General features: G+C 35.3%; 1 protein-coding gene across 2 annotated transcripts in view; it reads right to left on the bottom strand.

Annotated features, from left to right (window-relative positions):
* Positions 1 to 5735: 5735 nt before the first annotated feature.
* LOC724885 (zinc finger protein 395) overlaps positions 5736 to 19140 on the bottom strand; it is a 98330-nt gene continuing 84925 nt past the window's right edge. The window contains exons 6-8 of one of the 2 annotated variants that reach the window (XM_006566788.3): positions 9869 to 9969; positions 9199 to 9415; positions 5736 to 8325 (exon numbers count right to left, since the gene is read on the bottom strand). In XM_006566788.3, coding sequence (XP_006566851.1) covers positions 8107 to 8325; positions 9199 to 9415; positions 9869 to 9969 — 537 coding nt within the window. In that variant the 3' untranslated portion in view covers positions 5736 to 8106. Of the gene's footprint in view, positions 8326 to 9153; positions 9416 to 9868; positions 9970 to 19140 lie in introns of both variants that reach the window. The other variant, XM_001120785.5, reaches the window with a different exon arrangement.

Here is a 19140-nt window from a genome sequence, read left to right as displayed (position 1 = left end):
TTATCATTTCAATATATATATATTACGTAAGATAATTCTAATGTTCTGTTGTTCCATATGACGCGTTTCTTCTTATCGTTCGATTCGTTCAGGTGTCGTATAATGTGACATAATCACAGCATATTTAATATTTATTGGTTAATTTTTTTTCATCTATGATATACTTTTTTTTTCTCTCTCTCTCTCTAGTTCTGAATAAATAGTAGCTTCTGCAGCGATATACGGATGTAGATTTTTTTTTTAGAAGAGTCGCTGGTTGCACGCCGTGCCAGCCCTCTTCCGAATATTGTTTTTAGTAAATGTTTTTGTTGTAGAGATAATAGTAAATCCATCACACATATTGATGTACGGAGTATTGCATAAATACTAACGAGCTCCTTATAACGCATCGATAAGGTTCTCGAATATCTTTTCTCATTTCAATTTCATTCTTTTTATTATTTTTATTTCATTATTAACTATTACTGTTTAGTGATGCTATGCTTGATAGCTTCTTCTTCTTCTTCTTCTTTTTTTTTTTTCTTTTTTTTTCCCTAGAAATGATGATAATGACGATGACGATGGTAATAATAATAATAATAATAATAATAATCAATAAAAATTAATAATTAATAATATGGTAATAATATAATTATAATATAATTATAATATAATATAATAATATATAATATAATATAATAATATAATATAATATACTATTAATAATATGTCTTTGCTTTGCGCGATCGACCAAGTGCAACGTGGCCTAAAACGTGGCGATCAACGGCAAAAGGATTCCGCTTTAATTGATTCGACATCAATTTATAAATATATTCGCTTCGCCTTCTATCCGCATCGCTCGCATCGGCCGGCGACGATTTTATAAACAGGTACACATGCAATGAATTTCGTCGCTTTTACGAAGATGTCGCCGCTTTACCCGATCATGTGCGTGTATTTTTACGTGGTGTGTGGTATCTCGTGGTACGTACGCGCGCGTGTGTGTGCACGCTGTACACGTGTGTCGTGTGTACGTGTATACATGTGTGTGTATGTACGTGTAACGGCGCCCCGGTCGATCGCACGATCAAAAATTGCATTTCAATTAAATCGATATGAGATCGTTTTGGTATGATAAATCCCGGCCATTTAATTTATCCGCGACGATTGTTTTTTTTCCCCCTTCCGAATCTTGGCGATCATGTTGGTGGGACAGAAGGCCCGTGGATATCGATTATCCGGGGCGATCGTTGCCTCTGTCGTTCAATATAGGATTTTTGATCGCCCCTAATTGGCTCGCTTGTCGAATCGATCGAATGTTCGGTTAATACGGCGCGCGGACTATGCTCGGCTATCGCGGCCAACAGTGTTGCCAACAGTGTTGCCAACAGTGCAGGAGCCGGGATTCTTTTTCACGCGCTCTACTCTCAGCTGTCGCCTTTGCACGGGATTCAATGATTTCTCCGTCGATTCATCGGAGAGACAAATTACGTGGTAAGGAAGAAAATCCAACGTTACGATTCAAATCGAACGGTAACGTATGTTTGTTTACATCCAACATACCGGCAACACTGTGGACGCGAAAACGACGTATTTTTTTTTCTTTTTTTTCTTCTTTTTTAAATTATTCATATTGTCGTTGGAGGGTAATCGGCAGAAAATTATCGGGTCCAGGTTCGTTTTCCCTGGCGTTTGAACGTTGTCAGGCGATCTATTAAATGCGATTATATATAGTATTTTACAATAATAACGAGGGCGAGTCCTCGACTCGATGCAACGAATTCGACTAAGTAATATTGACGTTTACTTCGCAAGAAGATACGTATGTATAATATAGTTTCAGTGCCTAGTTCGGTCGGGCCATTTTGATCGAAGAGAGGAGGACAACTCGACGCGAGTTACGATGACCGAGGATACGTTATCTGTGCGATATAGGTTATCCAGTATTTTGTTCGGGAATACTATTTAACTTCGATCAAAATGGCCCACCATATCGTTTCCGTATGAAATAAACCTGAGGTATCTTTAAGTCTGTAAAGCTTCCGTTACGAATCTTTTTTAAGTTCTCGATCTCTTTCCGTTTCTCATCGCATTAAATGTCCGTCTTTTTTTCTTTTTTTTTAAAAACTTCTCTTTGTTTACTCTTCGTTATTTTTTTCTTCTTTGTTTCTTTTTTTGTTTTTTTTTCTTTTTTTCCTTTTTTTCGTTTTTTTTTTTCTTCAAATTTTTAATTTTAAAATAAAGTACCAGAGAATATTTGGCATTTTCAAATGGCACAATCGTTAATCTTGTACTGATTTTCCATTGTATAGTGCCTGTGTATTTTTAATACCCGCCAAAATTCTCTTTTGATTTCTACATTCTTCACGCAAGAAAGGATTCAGAGCCGGGTTTATTCGAACTCGTTCCCTGTTGAAAGGCATAACGGTAAAATCAAGTTTTTCTTTCTGATGCAGTTCATCGTTTCGAACAATATTTCTTTCATCTTTCTTTCTACGGATAAGAGAAAAATTAAAAATTTTATCTGACCGTGTGCCGAATAATACTACTCGGTTATATATCATTAAAATCAATTTATCAAAATTTCTAAAAATTTTAAAAGATTCTCTCCGTTATACATAATTATACGGATATATATATTTTGAATAATAATATAAATAAAATGGAAATAATCCTATAAGGATACACAAATTATTCTCGTTTCACTGTAAAAAAAAATATATATTCGAGTTAAATTCGAATAAGAATTTAAATATATTAACAAGACGTTAATATAATATATAGGGTGGATGTAAAAAAGGAATACTTAATCGTTTCTTTCACTTAATATATATATATATATATATATATATATATATATATATATATATATATAAATAAATACTAAATACTATAATTTTATAATATAAAAAAAATCACAAATATTGATTACAAAATTATTTTAATCAATAACGTTTATCAAAAACGTTGCTAATAAATCAAAAAAAAACATTCTTCTTATTAAGTAAATATTACTTTTAATTTCATTGATCTCGAAATATCTTCAAAATAATTTCAAATCCAATTTCCTGAACTGATGAAAAAACTTTTTAACGCTCAAGCGTTCCATTTTTCTAAACCACCCCTTATACAAACACATTGAGGCATCCCATCAATCCGCCATATTCCTTTCGCACGTAGCATTATTCGGCGTTCTACTGACTGATTACATTCAGGAAAAGTTTATAGCCGTGAACAACATTTTTTCCCATCCTGACAAATTTTGATTTAAATAAGAAGGAACCTATTTGGACGGCAATTAACTTTCTATCCTATTGCAATTCTCTTCGGCTTAATTCGCGCGAAGCTTGCTGCTCTTCTCATGCAGCAATCTTCCATTTCCTATTTTTTTTTTTTTTCCTTCCTTCACCTTTTCGAAAAATCTCTTTTCTACGAATCCGTAATTCCGTGATTCGTAATTTTTTCCTTATTCAAAATTTCCCGAAATCGTAACGATCGTGATCGTTTCTTTTTTTTTTTTTCTTTTTCTTTCTCTCTCCTTAGGATTAAGCAGGCTTTATACCAATGTTCTTCACGTTCGATCGAGCACAGTGACATCGGATAATACTTGCGTTTTTTTTCCATGCGTCCACGAAACTCTATTCTCCGAATATTCGCTGGGATTTGTAGTATACTGTTCTACTTGTTTTTCCGTTGTCAGCTAAACCGATCGAAGAGGCGAAAAGGAAATACAAATTACTTTCTAAGTACTTAGAAAAAAACATGTTAAAAAAAAAAAAAAAAAAAAAAAGAAAAAAAATATTTCCGTAAATTGTGTACAATCCTCGTGATGTAACGATTAAATGAATTTATTAAGCGATTTGTTTTTTCCGGGAAGGGAATCTTTCACGGATCGATTGAAATTCGATAAACATGATTGGAGATACGACGACGTCTTTGGTTCGGAAATACCTATTTATTATGTGATTATATATATATATATATATATATGTATATATGTCGTGAAAAAACGATAATACCACCATGGTAATGATACATATATTGGTCTGATTCTTTTTTTTCTTTTCTCCCGCTCGAATTTCACGCGGTTCTGAGCATAAAAAAAGAACTCCGTAATTGACTCTTCTCCTCCCTTTTCTTTCTTTCTTTTTTCTTTTTCTTTTATTTGTTTTTTTTTTTTTGTTTTTTTTCTCCCTACTTTATCAGCCGACAAATCTCTTAATCTCAAGTAATGTTGTTACCGTATAATATATACTATAAGCATATATACATATATGCATATATGATTAGAATATTAATATAACTATATATGCATAGATATATATACATATATTAAATATTAATACGCGATTTGAAATTGTTAAATTATGCTTTAAGCGAAACGAAGATAAAAAGAATTCGCGCGATTAAATTGTACTAAGAAAAACTGAGCATCGATCAACACATTGAAATTGGGAATAGTCCCCTCTCGTAGACATGAAACAAAAGAGAGAGGGAGAGAAAAAAACGAATGGACATTAACTATTATATCTATAGTCTTTGAAATACCCTTTGAATTTCTCGTTTCGAGTTTCGACGCTTTTTGTAAACAAGAAGAATGAAGATATGCATAACGCTCGTCTCTTAGTTAACGAAAGAAAAACGAATGTAATAATCGTAATAATGATGATATCGATAATTCAGAATAATTATCGATAAAGCGACAAGTTTGTATTTGCTGCGATTGCAGCGAAATCTATGGTCACGTTTCGAAGCGATCCTTTGTAAAACGTGAACGATCAAAATTTTGTTTCCTTTTTCTCCGTACATATTTTCCTTTTCCATCTTCTTATTTTGCTATCGTTTTTTTCGATTATACAAGAAAAAAAAAAAACAATTGGTGTTTAATTTACGCGAATTGTGCGGACGATCGAAAGCGAGATGGAGAGCAACATTCAGTTCGACAACATCAGTTTAACCTCTAAAGTGCAAAGGTACGATCATTCCAACATCATTCGATACGGATTTCGACCTTGTGTTAAAATTTATTTTTCCATCTTATAAGACTCGGTGTTATTTTAAAGAATTGTAAATTAATAAATTTCATTTCGATCTAAAATTAACGCATTGTTGAGAATGATCGATAAAGTGAATTCCGACACCGTAAAGGTTAACCTAGAAACATATTCTCGTATATAGACGTATGTAGAAGTTGCTCCACGTTAGAATTTCTGCCCTATGAAATTTTATGCTTTTTCTTTTTTCCATTTTTTTTTTTGTTTTTTGTTTTATACACACGTATGTTATACATGCATTTATATGTATGTAATAATATAACCAGAATAAGCAAGATCTTGGAAAGAGAATCTTGTCGCTAGAGTACAATCGATCGATCGATTCAACTGCGAAGCCTATCTCTAACGTAATTTCGTGCACGCAGCATTATTATTTTGTCATTCTCTTATTTTTCCCTTCAGTCGGCGAACGCGGTCTTAGGTCGTCGAGAGGAGGCTAGCAAGCAGCCCGAGCTCGACACACACGAAGATAGCTTTTATGGTGTGCGTGTGTGTGTATGTGTATGTATTTCTTCGTACACGAAGCTCGAAACGATATTAATCGCTTATCTTCGCTTTTATATATACTTTTTTTTTTTTGTCTTTTTTTTCGTATAATTTTTTATTCGTTTCATTGAATTATTTTTTAATCTGGCAGTATAATAATTGGTGTATAAAATTTTGTTTTCAACGCGTTTTCTTTTTCTTTTTTTTTCTTTTTTCTTTTTTTATAATTCCTCGTTTTCTATCCCCTCAAAATCTTTATCTTTACGGACACATCTGTTCTATTTTTCGACGGTTTTTTTTTTCATCGATCCATCGTCATCCCCATAAAATTGCTGCCTAATCATAATGTAGACTCGCGGCGAATTCGTCTAATTAATTCGATAAAATTTTGAGAAAAAATATCACAATTGCCTTTAAATTTATGGCGAATTTTCGTTTCCAGACTTGCCTGCGTCCTTCCAGGAAGAACAATCGGTCAAACCGAATATTCGATTCGTCTTCTCGGTCTTCCGTTCGTCCATCGACGCGGATCATGCGCGTATCCCACGCTAAGTTACGTATCAACAATTATTACAACTATATGATCCCGTATACGTGATATTCGTAAACGAATATATGTAATTTTTTTTTTTTAACTAAAATCCAGAAATATTCTAAATTATATTATAACAAATTGATACGCAACGATTAACTTTTTCATTATCTATAATCTATAATCTATAATCTATAATCTATAATCTATAATCAAGATTTCTATAACAAAAATCAAATTTTAAAAAGAAAAAAATCTCTATCCAAATCTTAATCTTTTCTCAAAACAAAGTACACACATCGATTTCATTCATTCGATATTACGAATTAAATTCTAAAAACTACATCGTAAAAATACAACGAACGATCGTTGTTTGTCTAATCGATATCCATAAAATTAAAAGTATTATTTTTATGACATTTCTGGAGATCAGCGAGCACATTCGTCCACGAATGCACGTATGAAAGCCCATCGAGTGAGGCAGACGGACGAATAATCGGTCGAACGAGAATCGACCGGCCATGATGTGGGACACGCACGCGTGATACACGGGGCCCACTAGGTCTCTCTTTTTTTCTGGGGGGATCGCGTGACGACCGTCGACATCCCTCGAGAAGGCAAGGCAAGAGAGCCAGGCGAGGAAATCGAGCCAGAGTGCTCTCACTCACGGATGAAGGAAGACCTATTGCAATGACCTAAGAGTCGGTTCGGGAACCAGCACACGTTTCCGTAGAAACACGTACTTCTATTCGTAATTTTATTTTTTTTTTTGAAGTCGCGTGCCTCTTTTTTTAATCTATCTACCGAGCCAGGAAAAAAAGTTCCTTTTTTTTTTCGCTTTTTAAATTTTTTCGTTTTCCTTAAAATTCTTCTCGTTACCGGCGAATCAGAAGCAAGGCTGTGTTCCGCGCCCTCTTGCGTTTGATCGGAGAAGAGTGGGAGAGAGTGAGAGAAAAGATAGACGGAGAGATAACATAGAGAAAAAGTCGGAGAAGAGAGGGCGCGACAGTCTAAGGACGCCTCGTTCCGTACCGCCAATTATTCGCTATCTACTAGTCAAAACCCCTTATTACGGTTAAAAAAAAAAGACCCTGACGGAGTTTGCCAAGTGCCAGACGAGAGCGATAAGAAATCGTTCGACGATCGGTCAACGATCTTCTGTTTTCTATTTCTTTTTTACTATTTTCTTTTCCCTTAGAACGTATATATATATATATACTCGATTCTCATCTTACAACGCTTCTACAACCATCGCTCGAACAACGCAACGAATGTACGCATTTGAACGAAGTCGAACACAATTTTCCTTTGACAATCTGTATTATTCCCTTCTCGCCACGTACGAAACACGTGATCGGCCCTTCTAACGGTCCGCCATCCGTCATGGGATTGACGTGTCTCTCTCTCTCTTTTCTAGGTCCGTGTTTCTCTCATCGTGAACCTCGTTTTCCGGGAGAGAGAAAATCGAGGGGAACACCGAGGGGAAAAAACACGACTATATTTTACAAGAGGAATAAAAGACGAAGATAGAGAAAAATAGAGAAGAAGTGTTTCGGTGACATGCGACACACACTGAACTCTCCCCACACCGAACAGATTTATCACGTTATCGATCCTTTTGTCGCGATGCTTCCTTACGGAGATCTGTTTGTGGATCAGGTCGAACGGTTTCGCAAAATGGTGGACGATATTGTAGAGTACGTATATTCGCTGATCCGTGACCGATGATACGCAACGCGAACCATACGATTCGCGCGCGTGTATATCGCGCGAGTATATTGTCGCCATCGCCGCGGCAACAACAACAACAACAATTTCGTCACGATTGCGTCGATGATAATGACGATGACGACGACGACGACTCTGTTTGACTCTGTTACTGACTGAACAAAGTTTTGACTGGCTATGTGTTTGACTGTGTGTGTGTTGGAAATTGGCAATATTTCGTATTTGCTGGCAGTTGGCAGAGAAGTATTAATGTAGCATTGGCAAACTCTGGGGTCGGCTCGGCGACGGTCTCCGCCCGCGGACGTACGAACGGAGCGGCCGCTTGGCCTAGTCGCCGAAACGACTGCAGGCCTTCTTCCATTTGCACTGTGTGCACCATAGGTCGCGATGCTCCATACCGTAGACCTTGCGGCACTTCTTCGTCTCGCCGCGAATCCGTCGGGGCGACGATGGCATCTTTCCCGTGGACACCGTCAGCAGGCCCATGCTCTGTTGGTACGCCTGGAATGGCCTGGGTGACAACTTTATATGCTTGATCGGTGTACCCTGTTCACGGTAAAACGAGAGGTTATGTAAAGAACATTATTTTGAGGTTATGAGATCATTTTCTTTTTTAATTCGATCGAGAATAAAATGAATTAAGAAAAATTATTTTCAGGTTATGAGATCATTTTCTTTTTTCTTTAATTCGATCGAGAATAAAATGAATTAAGAAAAATTATTTTGAGGTTATGAGATCATTTTCTCTTTTTTTCTTTAATTCGATCGAGAATAAAATGAATTAAAAAAAATTATTTTGAGGTTATGAGATCATATTTTCTTTTTTTCTTTAATTCGATCTAGAATAAAATGAATTAAGAAAAATTATTTTGAGGTTATGAGATTATTTTCTTTTTTAATTCGATCGAGAATAAAATGAATTAAGAAAAATTATTTTGAGGTTATGAGATCATATTTTCTTTTTTCTTTAATTCGATCGAGAATAAAATTAATTAAGAAAAATTATTTTGAGGTTATGAGATCATTTTCTTTTTTAATTCGATCGAGAATAAAATGAATTAAGAAAAATTATTTTGAGGTTATGAGATCATTTTCTTTTTTCTTTAATTCGATCGAGAATAAAATTAATTAAGAAAAATTATTTTGAGGTTATGAGATCATATTTTCTTCTTTCTTTAATTCGATCGAGAATAAAATGAATTAAGAAAAATTATTTTGAGGTTATGAGATCATATTTTCTTCTTTCTTTAATTCGATCGAGAATAAAATGAATTAAGAAAAATTATTTTGAGGTTATGAGATCATTTTCTTTTTTAATTCGATCGAGAATAAAATGAATTTCAGCTTCTTCTAATAATGTATCAATCAACGTACCGGTGATTGCGAAGTGGCGAATGCGATTCGTTCTCTGATGCTCACCATCATGCTTTCTGCGTTATTGGTGGCAGAAGTGGTTTCCAAACGAAGCTGTTTCTGGTACTCTGGATCCTCGTGAGGAGGTCTGGCCATGTCCCTGTGCGACATAGTCGGCGGAGAGCTCATATGATCCACCGCCACCTCCTGATAGTAGAATTCTTCCTCGTGATCGGAAATGTCATCGTCCTCTTCGTTATCGTAACTGTTAGTCTTTTTAGGTCTGAAAAATGTGTGCGATCCTCGTTAAAACGTGGCTATGCATTTAATGTGAAATGCGTGGGCGACCTATTCGACCGTGAACGAACTCTACTCGATGCACACCATCATGTCCGGCACAGTTAGTTGGAATTTATCTTATCGCGTGGTTCAAGGTTAACGCTCGTGAACGTCAAAGAATTTGAAGAGTAACACGAGAGCACGACGAACATTTGAAGAAAATTATAAATCGTGTGGAAGATCAATTAATTTATCGAATTAAAAAATCTAATTAATTAGTTATAATAATAATAATATTAATAATCGAAGTTATATACTCTTTGCGTATACTTATGATATTAAGTTAACTAAAATTGAAATTGAGATTGAATTAATCCCCGTGCACGAGTTTGTGCAACAGATGCGATAAAATATTTTCATGAGACTTGTTGCGTCTTACTATATATTTAAGACTTACCCTAAGTGTGATTGGCGCACGTGCTCCTCGATAAGCGGCACGGTCGCCTTTATTTCTAAACAACCTGGCCAAGTACATTTAAATACTACCGCTGCATTAGCCTGAAATCAGAACAAATGTTATATTAATGACCGAATATATAATATATTACATAATTTAAAAAGAATTTTAACATATAATGGATAATATTTATACAAAATTTTATATCGTATAACTTTATATATCATGTGAATTAATAAAAACATTATTTACAACATTTTTCAAATATTATTTCCATCTAATCGTTATTTTTATATCTTTAATCACGATTATATAGACTCTATATGATATACGCAAGTCTATGTTTGTACATGTATTTATTGCACTAATGTTAACCTATAAATCGAAGGTTTTCTTCGTATCGTAATCTTTATTTTTCGTAAAGTGTTCCGATTGTTTTGAAGACACGGCGACTATGTATTTTCAAACATTATCAGAGTGCCGAAAATATCTCTGATGAAGGATTTTTAGACGTCCTTTAACGATATCTCACGGTCCGTCGACGAGCATTGTAGCGTGAATCGTACGTAACTATATCGCGGAAAGGTGATACAAGGGGGGAAAATCGATGCGCAGCAGCCGGCCGCGTTCGTCGCGCGCAGCCACGTTTCTTTGTTTATATCGGCCGGCACCAGTGGTGCCGGCACGATCACGTGCTATTGATCCGAGAACGATACTTCTCCGTCGGGCCACGCGGTCGTGCTACGATCGTGCTTTCAACGTGTTTCAATAACGGCCCGTCCTTCAAATATTAAACGCTTGTTATCACGCTTTTAGAAAGATTCGAAATTATAAAGTTTAATAACGAAAAGAAAACGCTGACACATGAAGAATTATATATGCGGTGAGAAAAGGATTTTGTATCAAGTTAAAGAGAAATTTAGAGCTATTCTGCAACTGTTGGATTTGATATTTATATTTTGGTGACTCGTTAAAAAAAAAATTGACAAAAATATCGTCGTTCAATGAAAATTGTAATATTTAATAACTGTGATAATTTGTTATCGATGACCAAATAAAATGTAGAAAAAAAGTTAAGAATTTATAAATTCTTAATATGAAAGGTATATATTTAAATGAGATGAGCAATCGAAATTTTATATTTAAAAATGCTTTGAAAATATTCTATAAATATAATAATTAAATGATTTATAGGTACTATAAACAACTAATTTTAAAAAAATGTTTGATAAATATAAAATTTCAAATCATTTCCTTTTTTGATTTAAAATTTTATAACAATATTCTATAATATATAATATACTCGAACATCTTCATATTCCATACACACGTATCTTTTTATTCAAACTCAATAGGTACTTTAATTCCAACTTATTTTATGTAGAAATAACAGGAACTGTAACTTGTTCAATAAATAATAAAGAAGATAATGATAGAAGACAGTCTAAAGCTACGTTTTGCTGAATCTATCGATTCCTATACCATTTGATAAAGTATACGTTAGAAATACCAGATTGGAACAATATCAATTCAAATTATTTATTGAAACTTATTAAAAATTTATTAAAATTTCATTGGTAAGTTTTTTAAACTTTTTAATTTGAGAATGAAATAAAAGAAATAAATAACTTCTTGAAATTACGATCAAAAGATTTATTTTTCGTAGATGAAATCCTAATTAATAAAAAGAAACAGAATATAAAAAGGTACTTGACTTTTACAATAAGAGATCCAATAAGAGAATAGTCAATAACTGTTTTAAAGGGAAAGAGTTTGATGGTTAAAAATTTCGACGCAATTCGTATCTGACAATATACTTCTTTCGAAAGAACATTCGAATCACGAAAGGTTAAAAGCGAAGGACACCGTAAGAGGCGACACTTTTGAAGAACATGGTGGTCAAAACGAGTTTTTCGCTGTCAGGTCACTGCTGTTGATCCATAAATTTCAAATCTAAATTGTAAAGTAGGAAGAAAAATTTTAGAAAGTAGAATTTTATTTTTCTTTCGACAAGAATTTAAAAGTTAATATTATTTTAGAAATTTTATAATTATAAATATCCTAAGTTCAGAGATATTTTCAGAATTAATAAATTGTACCATCTCATAATTTTATTTTTTTAATTATTTGTTTCTAAGAGTTTTAAAGTTCTTGAGAAAAATAAAGTTTTTATAGTTGTAAAGTTACAAAGTTGCAAGAAAAATTGTTTTAAAATTCTAAAATTATAATGTTCTAGAGTTACAGAATTTTTTTTTTTTAGAATTCTGAAAAATTTTGTAAAAATTGACATCGTTACAAATATTTATATCCAAAGACTCGATTATGTAAATCTTTCCTATCCATCAAATGAGTCGGATAGAAAACATTGTATCCAGATATCTCTCGGATTTTTAAACTTCCGCAAAACAGGAAAAGAATCGGTCAGAAAGCTGTTCTCGCTACTTCAAGGACCTTTCTGATCGTGACGTCACCTCTGAAACGGTACACGCGGCCAGGCGCATATACAGGCGTACATAAGCATTGCCGAGGTCACAGACCTTCTATGCCGGTTGGCTCTCCCTTTGCTTTGCTTTCCTTTGCTTTGCTTTGCTTTGCTTTGCTTTGCCTTGCTTTGCCTTGCTTTGCCTTGCCTTGCTTCGTATCGAAAAAGTCAGAGTCGATCCTTTCCCCTCTCTCCGCGTCGACTTTCAGTTCGTTAATAATTGTGGACAAAGATTGCTTATGTTGCTTATGTATATCATCGCAAAAATAAATCAATAAATAGAACGAAAAATAGACTTTCTAAAATAATCGCATAATCATACGATCAGTTTCGTTTCTACCAAAAAAAGAAATATTCAGAAATAGTGAAGTACGTATGCGCCAGTAATATATATGTTTTATGCACATATATGTACGAAGCTCTATTAACAGGTTGTATGCGACGCGATGCACAATACGAGCGATGTAATTGGTCACAGTGGCCGTCCCATTGGCGAGATCTTCTAAAAGGAGCAATGGGAATGGAAGAAAGAGAGAGACGTAAATGTTCAGAGACGAAGAGAGGATGATTTTCTTCAGTGCGGTTGTATCGTTGCGCAGTGTTCAGTTGGCAGGGATGAGTAAGCGAGTCGACAGGGTTGCCGAGTGCGCTAGAGCCGTCCGTGGGTGCATCGCGCGCGTGATACGATGTTGCCGGTAGTATAGATAGGCAAGATGGGGATGCACGCGGCTGGTCTGATGGGACCGTGCCGGGCCGGGGCCATCTACCCTAGGCTCGTTTACGCGACGGATCTTCTCTCCTTCCCTTCGTTCCCTTCGTTCCCTTTATCATGCACACACACATGCGCGCGCACACGCACGAGCGTGCACGCCCTCTGGAATCTATCTAAGTAATGTCACGCGTGCACGCTGGCGTTGATATCATGGCGCACTGTGCCTCAAATTGCTTATAATTAGATCGTACATGCGATCATATATGTATATATATATATAGAGCACGAATGAACGTACTCTGCGAATGAAAATTCCAAGCAAGGTCTCTTCTCGCGGTGTAACCGTGTGTTCGTTTCACTTCCATCATGGGAATATTTGATGTGTATATTATAGAATGGCATATATGTAGAACAACATCGTAGCAGCGAATCGACATTCTCTACGTTCGAGGTGAACGTAACAAGCGAGACATGGGATACGAAAATCGATCCCAAACTACTTGCAACTTGCTTTCTACGCAGCTCTCGCTTTCTCGTCACACTCTCCATCTTGCTGCCTTGAAAACAATATATTTCCTTTCAATTCTCTCAATGTTCGATCTTTGGTATTGCTTCTTTCTCATTTTTTTTATTAATTTAAAACATATATGTTTAGAATTTGTATTTTTTATCGAGATAATATTAATATTTAATTCATTTTTTAATGTCAAATTTATATAAAATGCATCGTATTATAATTTCTCCTTTCTCATTTTTTTTTCATCTTACGATATTATTTAACATTGTGTACTCTGATTGACATCAAGCTAATTCGATGTCAATTCCCATTTTTGGATCGCATCGTCACCGTACACGCCAATACTTTCCACGAGCATCGGACGTATCGCGCGCGCGAGGAAAGAGAGAAAGAGATGATTATATATGGTCGAAGTAAGAAAGACAGAAAGAAAGAGAGTGGAGTCAGTGTGAAGAAGTGGGGAGGCAAGGGTAATGCCCGGGAAACCAAAACAAACCAGGCTTCTGTGTGTTAGCGCGTCGATCCGTGGCGTGTGGTGAGGGTCGGACGTTGACCCTTCTTAACACACGAATGCTTTACGCACGAACATGGAGTATACAGGGTGACGAGAGAAAAATCTATGGGTTTGTTATGGGGGGGTATCTCGTGGCTGAAGGTAAATTCCGCTAGTCCGAGTGCATTAAGATTAATAAGTTTTAGATTGCAGTGCAACAGAACGTATGACAAAGCTCATAGCTCACTATCGTTTGAAAATTCTGAAAATGAGATGAGATGATGCATCAAAAAAGTTACAATAATTTGTTTTACATTTGCATTTTTTCATTTCTTAAAATGATAAAAATAAATTATTGAAAAAACTTGTGCTTTCTATATTCGATTTCGTACGTTTGAATGTGTTGTTGTATTGAATGGCATGTACACGCACGTGTCAAAGCATACTATTGTTTACTTTAAAGCATGTCAGAGGCAATACTGAAGATAATAGATGCATACAAAGAGCAAGAAGTTAGTCTGAAGTGTCATTGTTCAGCGTCGGCAATGCGTAGAAATTCGAGCGGTAAAAAATGTACGGGGCATAGAAACGCGCTGGAACAGCAGATTCGGCGCAATTTCCAAGCAAGAACCGAGGTCGACGACACAGAAAACAGAGAAAGAAAATCGTTTCGAGCACGCGAGAGGCAGGGAGGGTGGAGAGCATTGAACATCCGTGAGTCACGATGCATCGGGATATTCAACTGTTTACAATTTATAATTGGTCATTAGAAACATTATACGTAGATATCGATTCAAAAATGAAACAAATTTTTCAGAATATATTTTTCTTTTACCAAACTTTTGTATTCGTTAATGACAAAATTTATTCGAAAAATATACGTGCGATTAGTCTCGATTCACCGGTGTGATCGTCGCCATTATGAAGGTCAGCGCCACCATCGAGAACATTGTGAAACGGCAGTTGCTTGGCTATAAGAGCAAAGGAGAACAATATACAGAAGAAGTAGGATTAAAAGAGTGAAAGATTCAAGAGCAAGAGTGAAGGAGGGAAGAGTAGCGCATGCGCAATCGCGTTGTTTATGTCTCCGAGTGGCGTGCGTCTTTGCCAGCGTCTACACGAAACGACAGAGGACGCTAGTACACCAAAACTAGCAACAAATCGGTCATAATATATGCGTTGTCTTTCAATCGAATGTATCACTTTGTCATTTGGATAGATGAACGCGAGCCAACAGTAGCAATCAAGATAACGAGTGAACAAAAATGATAACGAGATAGGAATAAAAGGCAAGCGACATGACGCGCGGAATTGTCGGTCATTTCCCTCCACGCTTATCGTCTTATCGTTGACTTTGACTTTGACACGAGGTACATTCCATTTATATTGTAAAATCTGGTCGGTTACCTTCTTTATGCTATTGCAATAAAAATATACGCATATTGTTCTTCGCGCGCAGAACCGTTAAATTCGAGACGAAAACAAGGCGAGGCTGATTAATCATGGTCGACGCTACTTCGTATTATCGATATATCGGTCATAGCATTTGTTTTTATCTGGTATATTTGAGAATACTAAAAATTAACATAACAACTCAAGATTCTCTTCTCACTTTCCAATGGAGATTAATTAATGATTGTCTTAATTAGCTTACTCACTTTCAATCGAAAAAAGAATATGATAAAATACGTAAAATTACAAGAAACATAATTATATATCGAATACATTTTTATCATCTATAATATCTAACATGTTTCATGATGCATAGATTACTAATAAATAATAATATTCTTTTACTTTCTGTGCATACAAATACTCTAGAAAGTGATAATATATTTATATTTTATTACTAATTCTTTTATCATAGCATTCAATAAAGTTTTGTAATAGAAAAACAGTTTTCTTTCAACAAATTTTAAGCAATATTTACAAAGTTATTCAATGTAAAATATTTTAATTTATGATTTCCATTTTAGAATCCTCAATCCCGATTGATGAACTCACTGAAATCTCAATTGATTGCTTGCTTGACTGTTCCTTTCTATCTTCGTGACCACATTCCAGACAATTATACACGTTTCGTTAAAGGACACGATGGTATGGTAGAACTGCCGAAACTGGTAGATACCGTTATAAGTAGAAAACAATTTTCGTCGACGAATCTCATCGTTCTAACATCATTCTTAATTGCTGTACGTGAAGCAACGTTAACGACGTGAATAGTGATACTCGTGAATCGTGCACACACACACACACACTCACACGTGTATAAGTGTACATAAGCGCATCGAAACGCATCTACTTGGTCACGTATGAGAATTTTTCTGACCGGTCAACACACGGATTGAATCGCAGTGTGCGAACGGGCACACGTTACGCTTTTAAGGCGGCTGTCACGCCTGACAACCGACGAGTTGTTACCGTTCACTGCTTCTCGAACTCGATTGTTCATACAGGAACGTTTTTTTTTTCAAGGCCAGGAGAGGCTTACACCGCAACGAGAGAAATATTTATCCGCGCTCTTATCGCGAGAGGCTCGCTTGTTATTGCCAAACTGGACATAATACCGTCACTGTTTAGTCGTTATCGGTCGAGGAAGGTTCAACATCCAATCTGAAGTCGCGAAAAGTATACACATAGTAATACGTTCGGCTCGATAATAAAGCATCAGGAAATTCGATCGATGGCTATATGGCTGCCCTCTTTCGATGCAACGAGGCTAGAGCGTCCTTGAGTTGGTTTCTAACTTCATCGCGCTTGCTACATCGTTCGCCATACTATGTATTTTCTACTCTCAATTCTATTTTCGAGCCAAGGCAATATTCTAAACACTTTTTAACACCGCGAATGTTATTTTGAAGCATCTTTTGCTTTTTTTAAAATTGATCATGATCGTTTAAATTTAAATTTACTACACCTGATGATTCACACGTCTGCATGCCTAATTTCAAACGAGACGGAATATCTGCGGATATTTGCACGATTTATTCGCAAGTTTTCGTCTGGTTCCTCGATCCTCCTCTTCAAGGATCCGCTTTCATCGATGCTCTTTTTTAAGCGTTATCATCGCGTATGCTAATCTCGCAGTTATTAAAATTTTTCTTCGGCCATTTTTAACATAACCTCTACTCGTGATCCACCATATAGGACTTGATACGCGTCCCTTTTCTTATTTTTGCGAAACTATCATTCGCATAATTGTTTCTATAATTGCAAAATACCTGCGCACGATTCTCAGAATTCGCGGGAAAAACAAGTCCGATTATTTTGCACGAGATAAATTGTGCGTAGTTGTATTTACAAAAATAAAATTCGGTTAAAGGAATTCTGTCTGGTATTTTGTTCAATTGTGAAGTTATCTCTATATTTCCGAAGAAATGGTTTAATTAATTATGTTCATCAGTTGCAAGCAAAACAAAATCAAAAGAAACGATTTCTATATTCTTTGGCTCGTTCTCATAAAAGATCGTTATTTGGCAACAATTTATAAGTAAATTTATTTTTGAAATATATTTAGTTTAAACAAAAATATTCTTTTATTTTTTATTGTACTTGAATGTGTGAAAACAAATATTTTTCTCAATTCATTTTGAGGACAGCAGATATTTACACGTTTAAGAATGTGTATCGAGATGATAAGATTGTTATGAATTTCTATTTAGTAGATAAATGTATTTTGTGAGAAAAATTAAATGTAAATTTAAAAAAAAAAAATGAAATTTTATACAGAATTAAAATGATGCAAAGAATCAAATGAATGATTTATCAATAGAAATATATATGTATATATACTATTGTCTTGTAGTGAAAGAATTGAGCGAAGAACCAAGGTCACGTTCGCAAATGTTAGAACAGGTGGTACAATTTAAGTTGCCAGCTGATTAATGGCTCGCATAGAATGCTTAAACAAAACGGAGAGAAAGGATACAGTTCGAGGATAATATTACCCTAGGGCAGGGTTACTTTCTAATTCCATCAATAAGAAGCGTTCTTTTTAAAAATACAACGCTGAAATATCGATAATTCTTTTCAACTTGTTCACGAATTCTATTATCGAATCTTCCCATTCATCTCATTCAACATTTAACGTTCGTTGTTATTCCTAAAAATACAATTCTTTATTCCTGCCGATGCTATATTTATCTTGAATCTTTTCTTCGTTTCTCAGTTCCCTAAAAATATCCGTTCCGATGATAAAACGATTCAGATTGAAAATAAAAATATATATATAATAGAATACATAAATATTTAAACAATTTCACAAAATCCTAACCTCAAAATTTCAAATGAAATACTATTTTAACACTGTCCTAACCTATAATACAAAACCTAACCTCCACGATCGTTAACAAGCTCTTCCAAGTAAAAATTCTCTTACTCTCACACCCAAGTAAAAGTGCGTTACCATCACCAATTCTGCTTTCGATTTCTGCATGCCTCGACGACACAGAAACGTTTCACAATCCGACCGTTGGCAATCCTTTCGTTCGAAGTTTAAAACACGCGAGCGAGCTAGAACGATGCAAGAGAAACGATGAAAAAGAACGGAAGATCCAATATATATATATAATAAACAAATGTAGCTCGCGCGCAATTCTAGTCCTTTCTCGACGAATCAGCTAGCTAATAAACAGCGCAGCGGCTGTGGATTTTGCTTGCCAAGCGTGACAATGATTGATTCCCCGCCGCTGTCAACGGCCTTGCCACGCCGTTCAGACACCGGTTCTCCTCGGTTTACCGAAGTTGAGCAACGCGATGGGCGCGGCCTGTCTTAGGACCAGTTTACAGTTACTCAGGGGAAAACCGCCTTTCTTACTGGATGAAAATCACCGCGCCATTGCCCACTTCTCGATTTTAACTCGACACGAAATTAATTCTCTCTACGAATTTCAAGCGTAAATTTTTCCTTCCTTATATTTACACAATTGATTTACCTTTCTAACTTTTTCTTTTTTTTTCAAATAAAATTACGATCGTATTATAGAATTTACGATAAAATAATAACTAAAGCAGTTTTAACCTTCCCCAGAATTATTGCGTGAATAACAGTCGGTTTCAATTTGTTTCT

Source organism: Apis mellifera, linkage group LG3 (assembly GCF_003254395.2).
Source record: "Apis mellifera strain DH4 linkage group LG3, Amel_HAv3.1, whole genome shotgun sequence".
NCBI lineage: Eukaryota > Metazoa > Arthropoda > Insecta > Hymenoptera > Apidae > Apis > Apis mellifera.
This window is presented reverse-complemented; position numbering and strand designations above follow the sequence as displayed.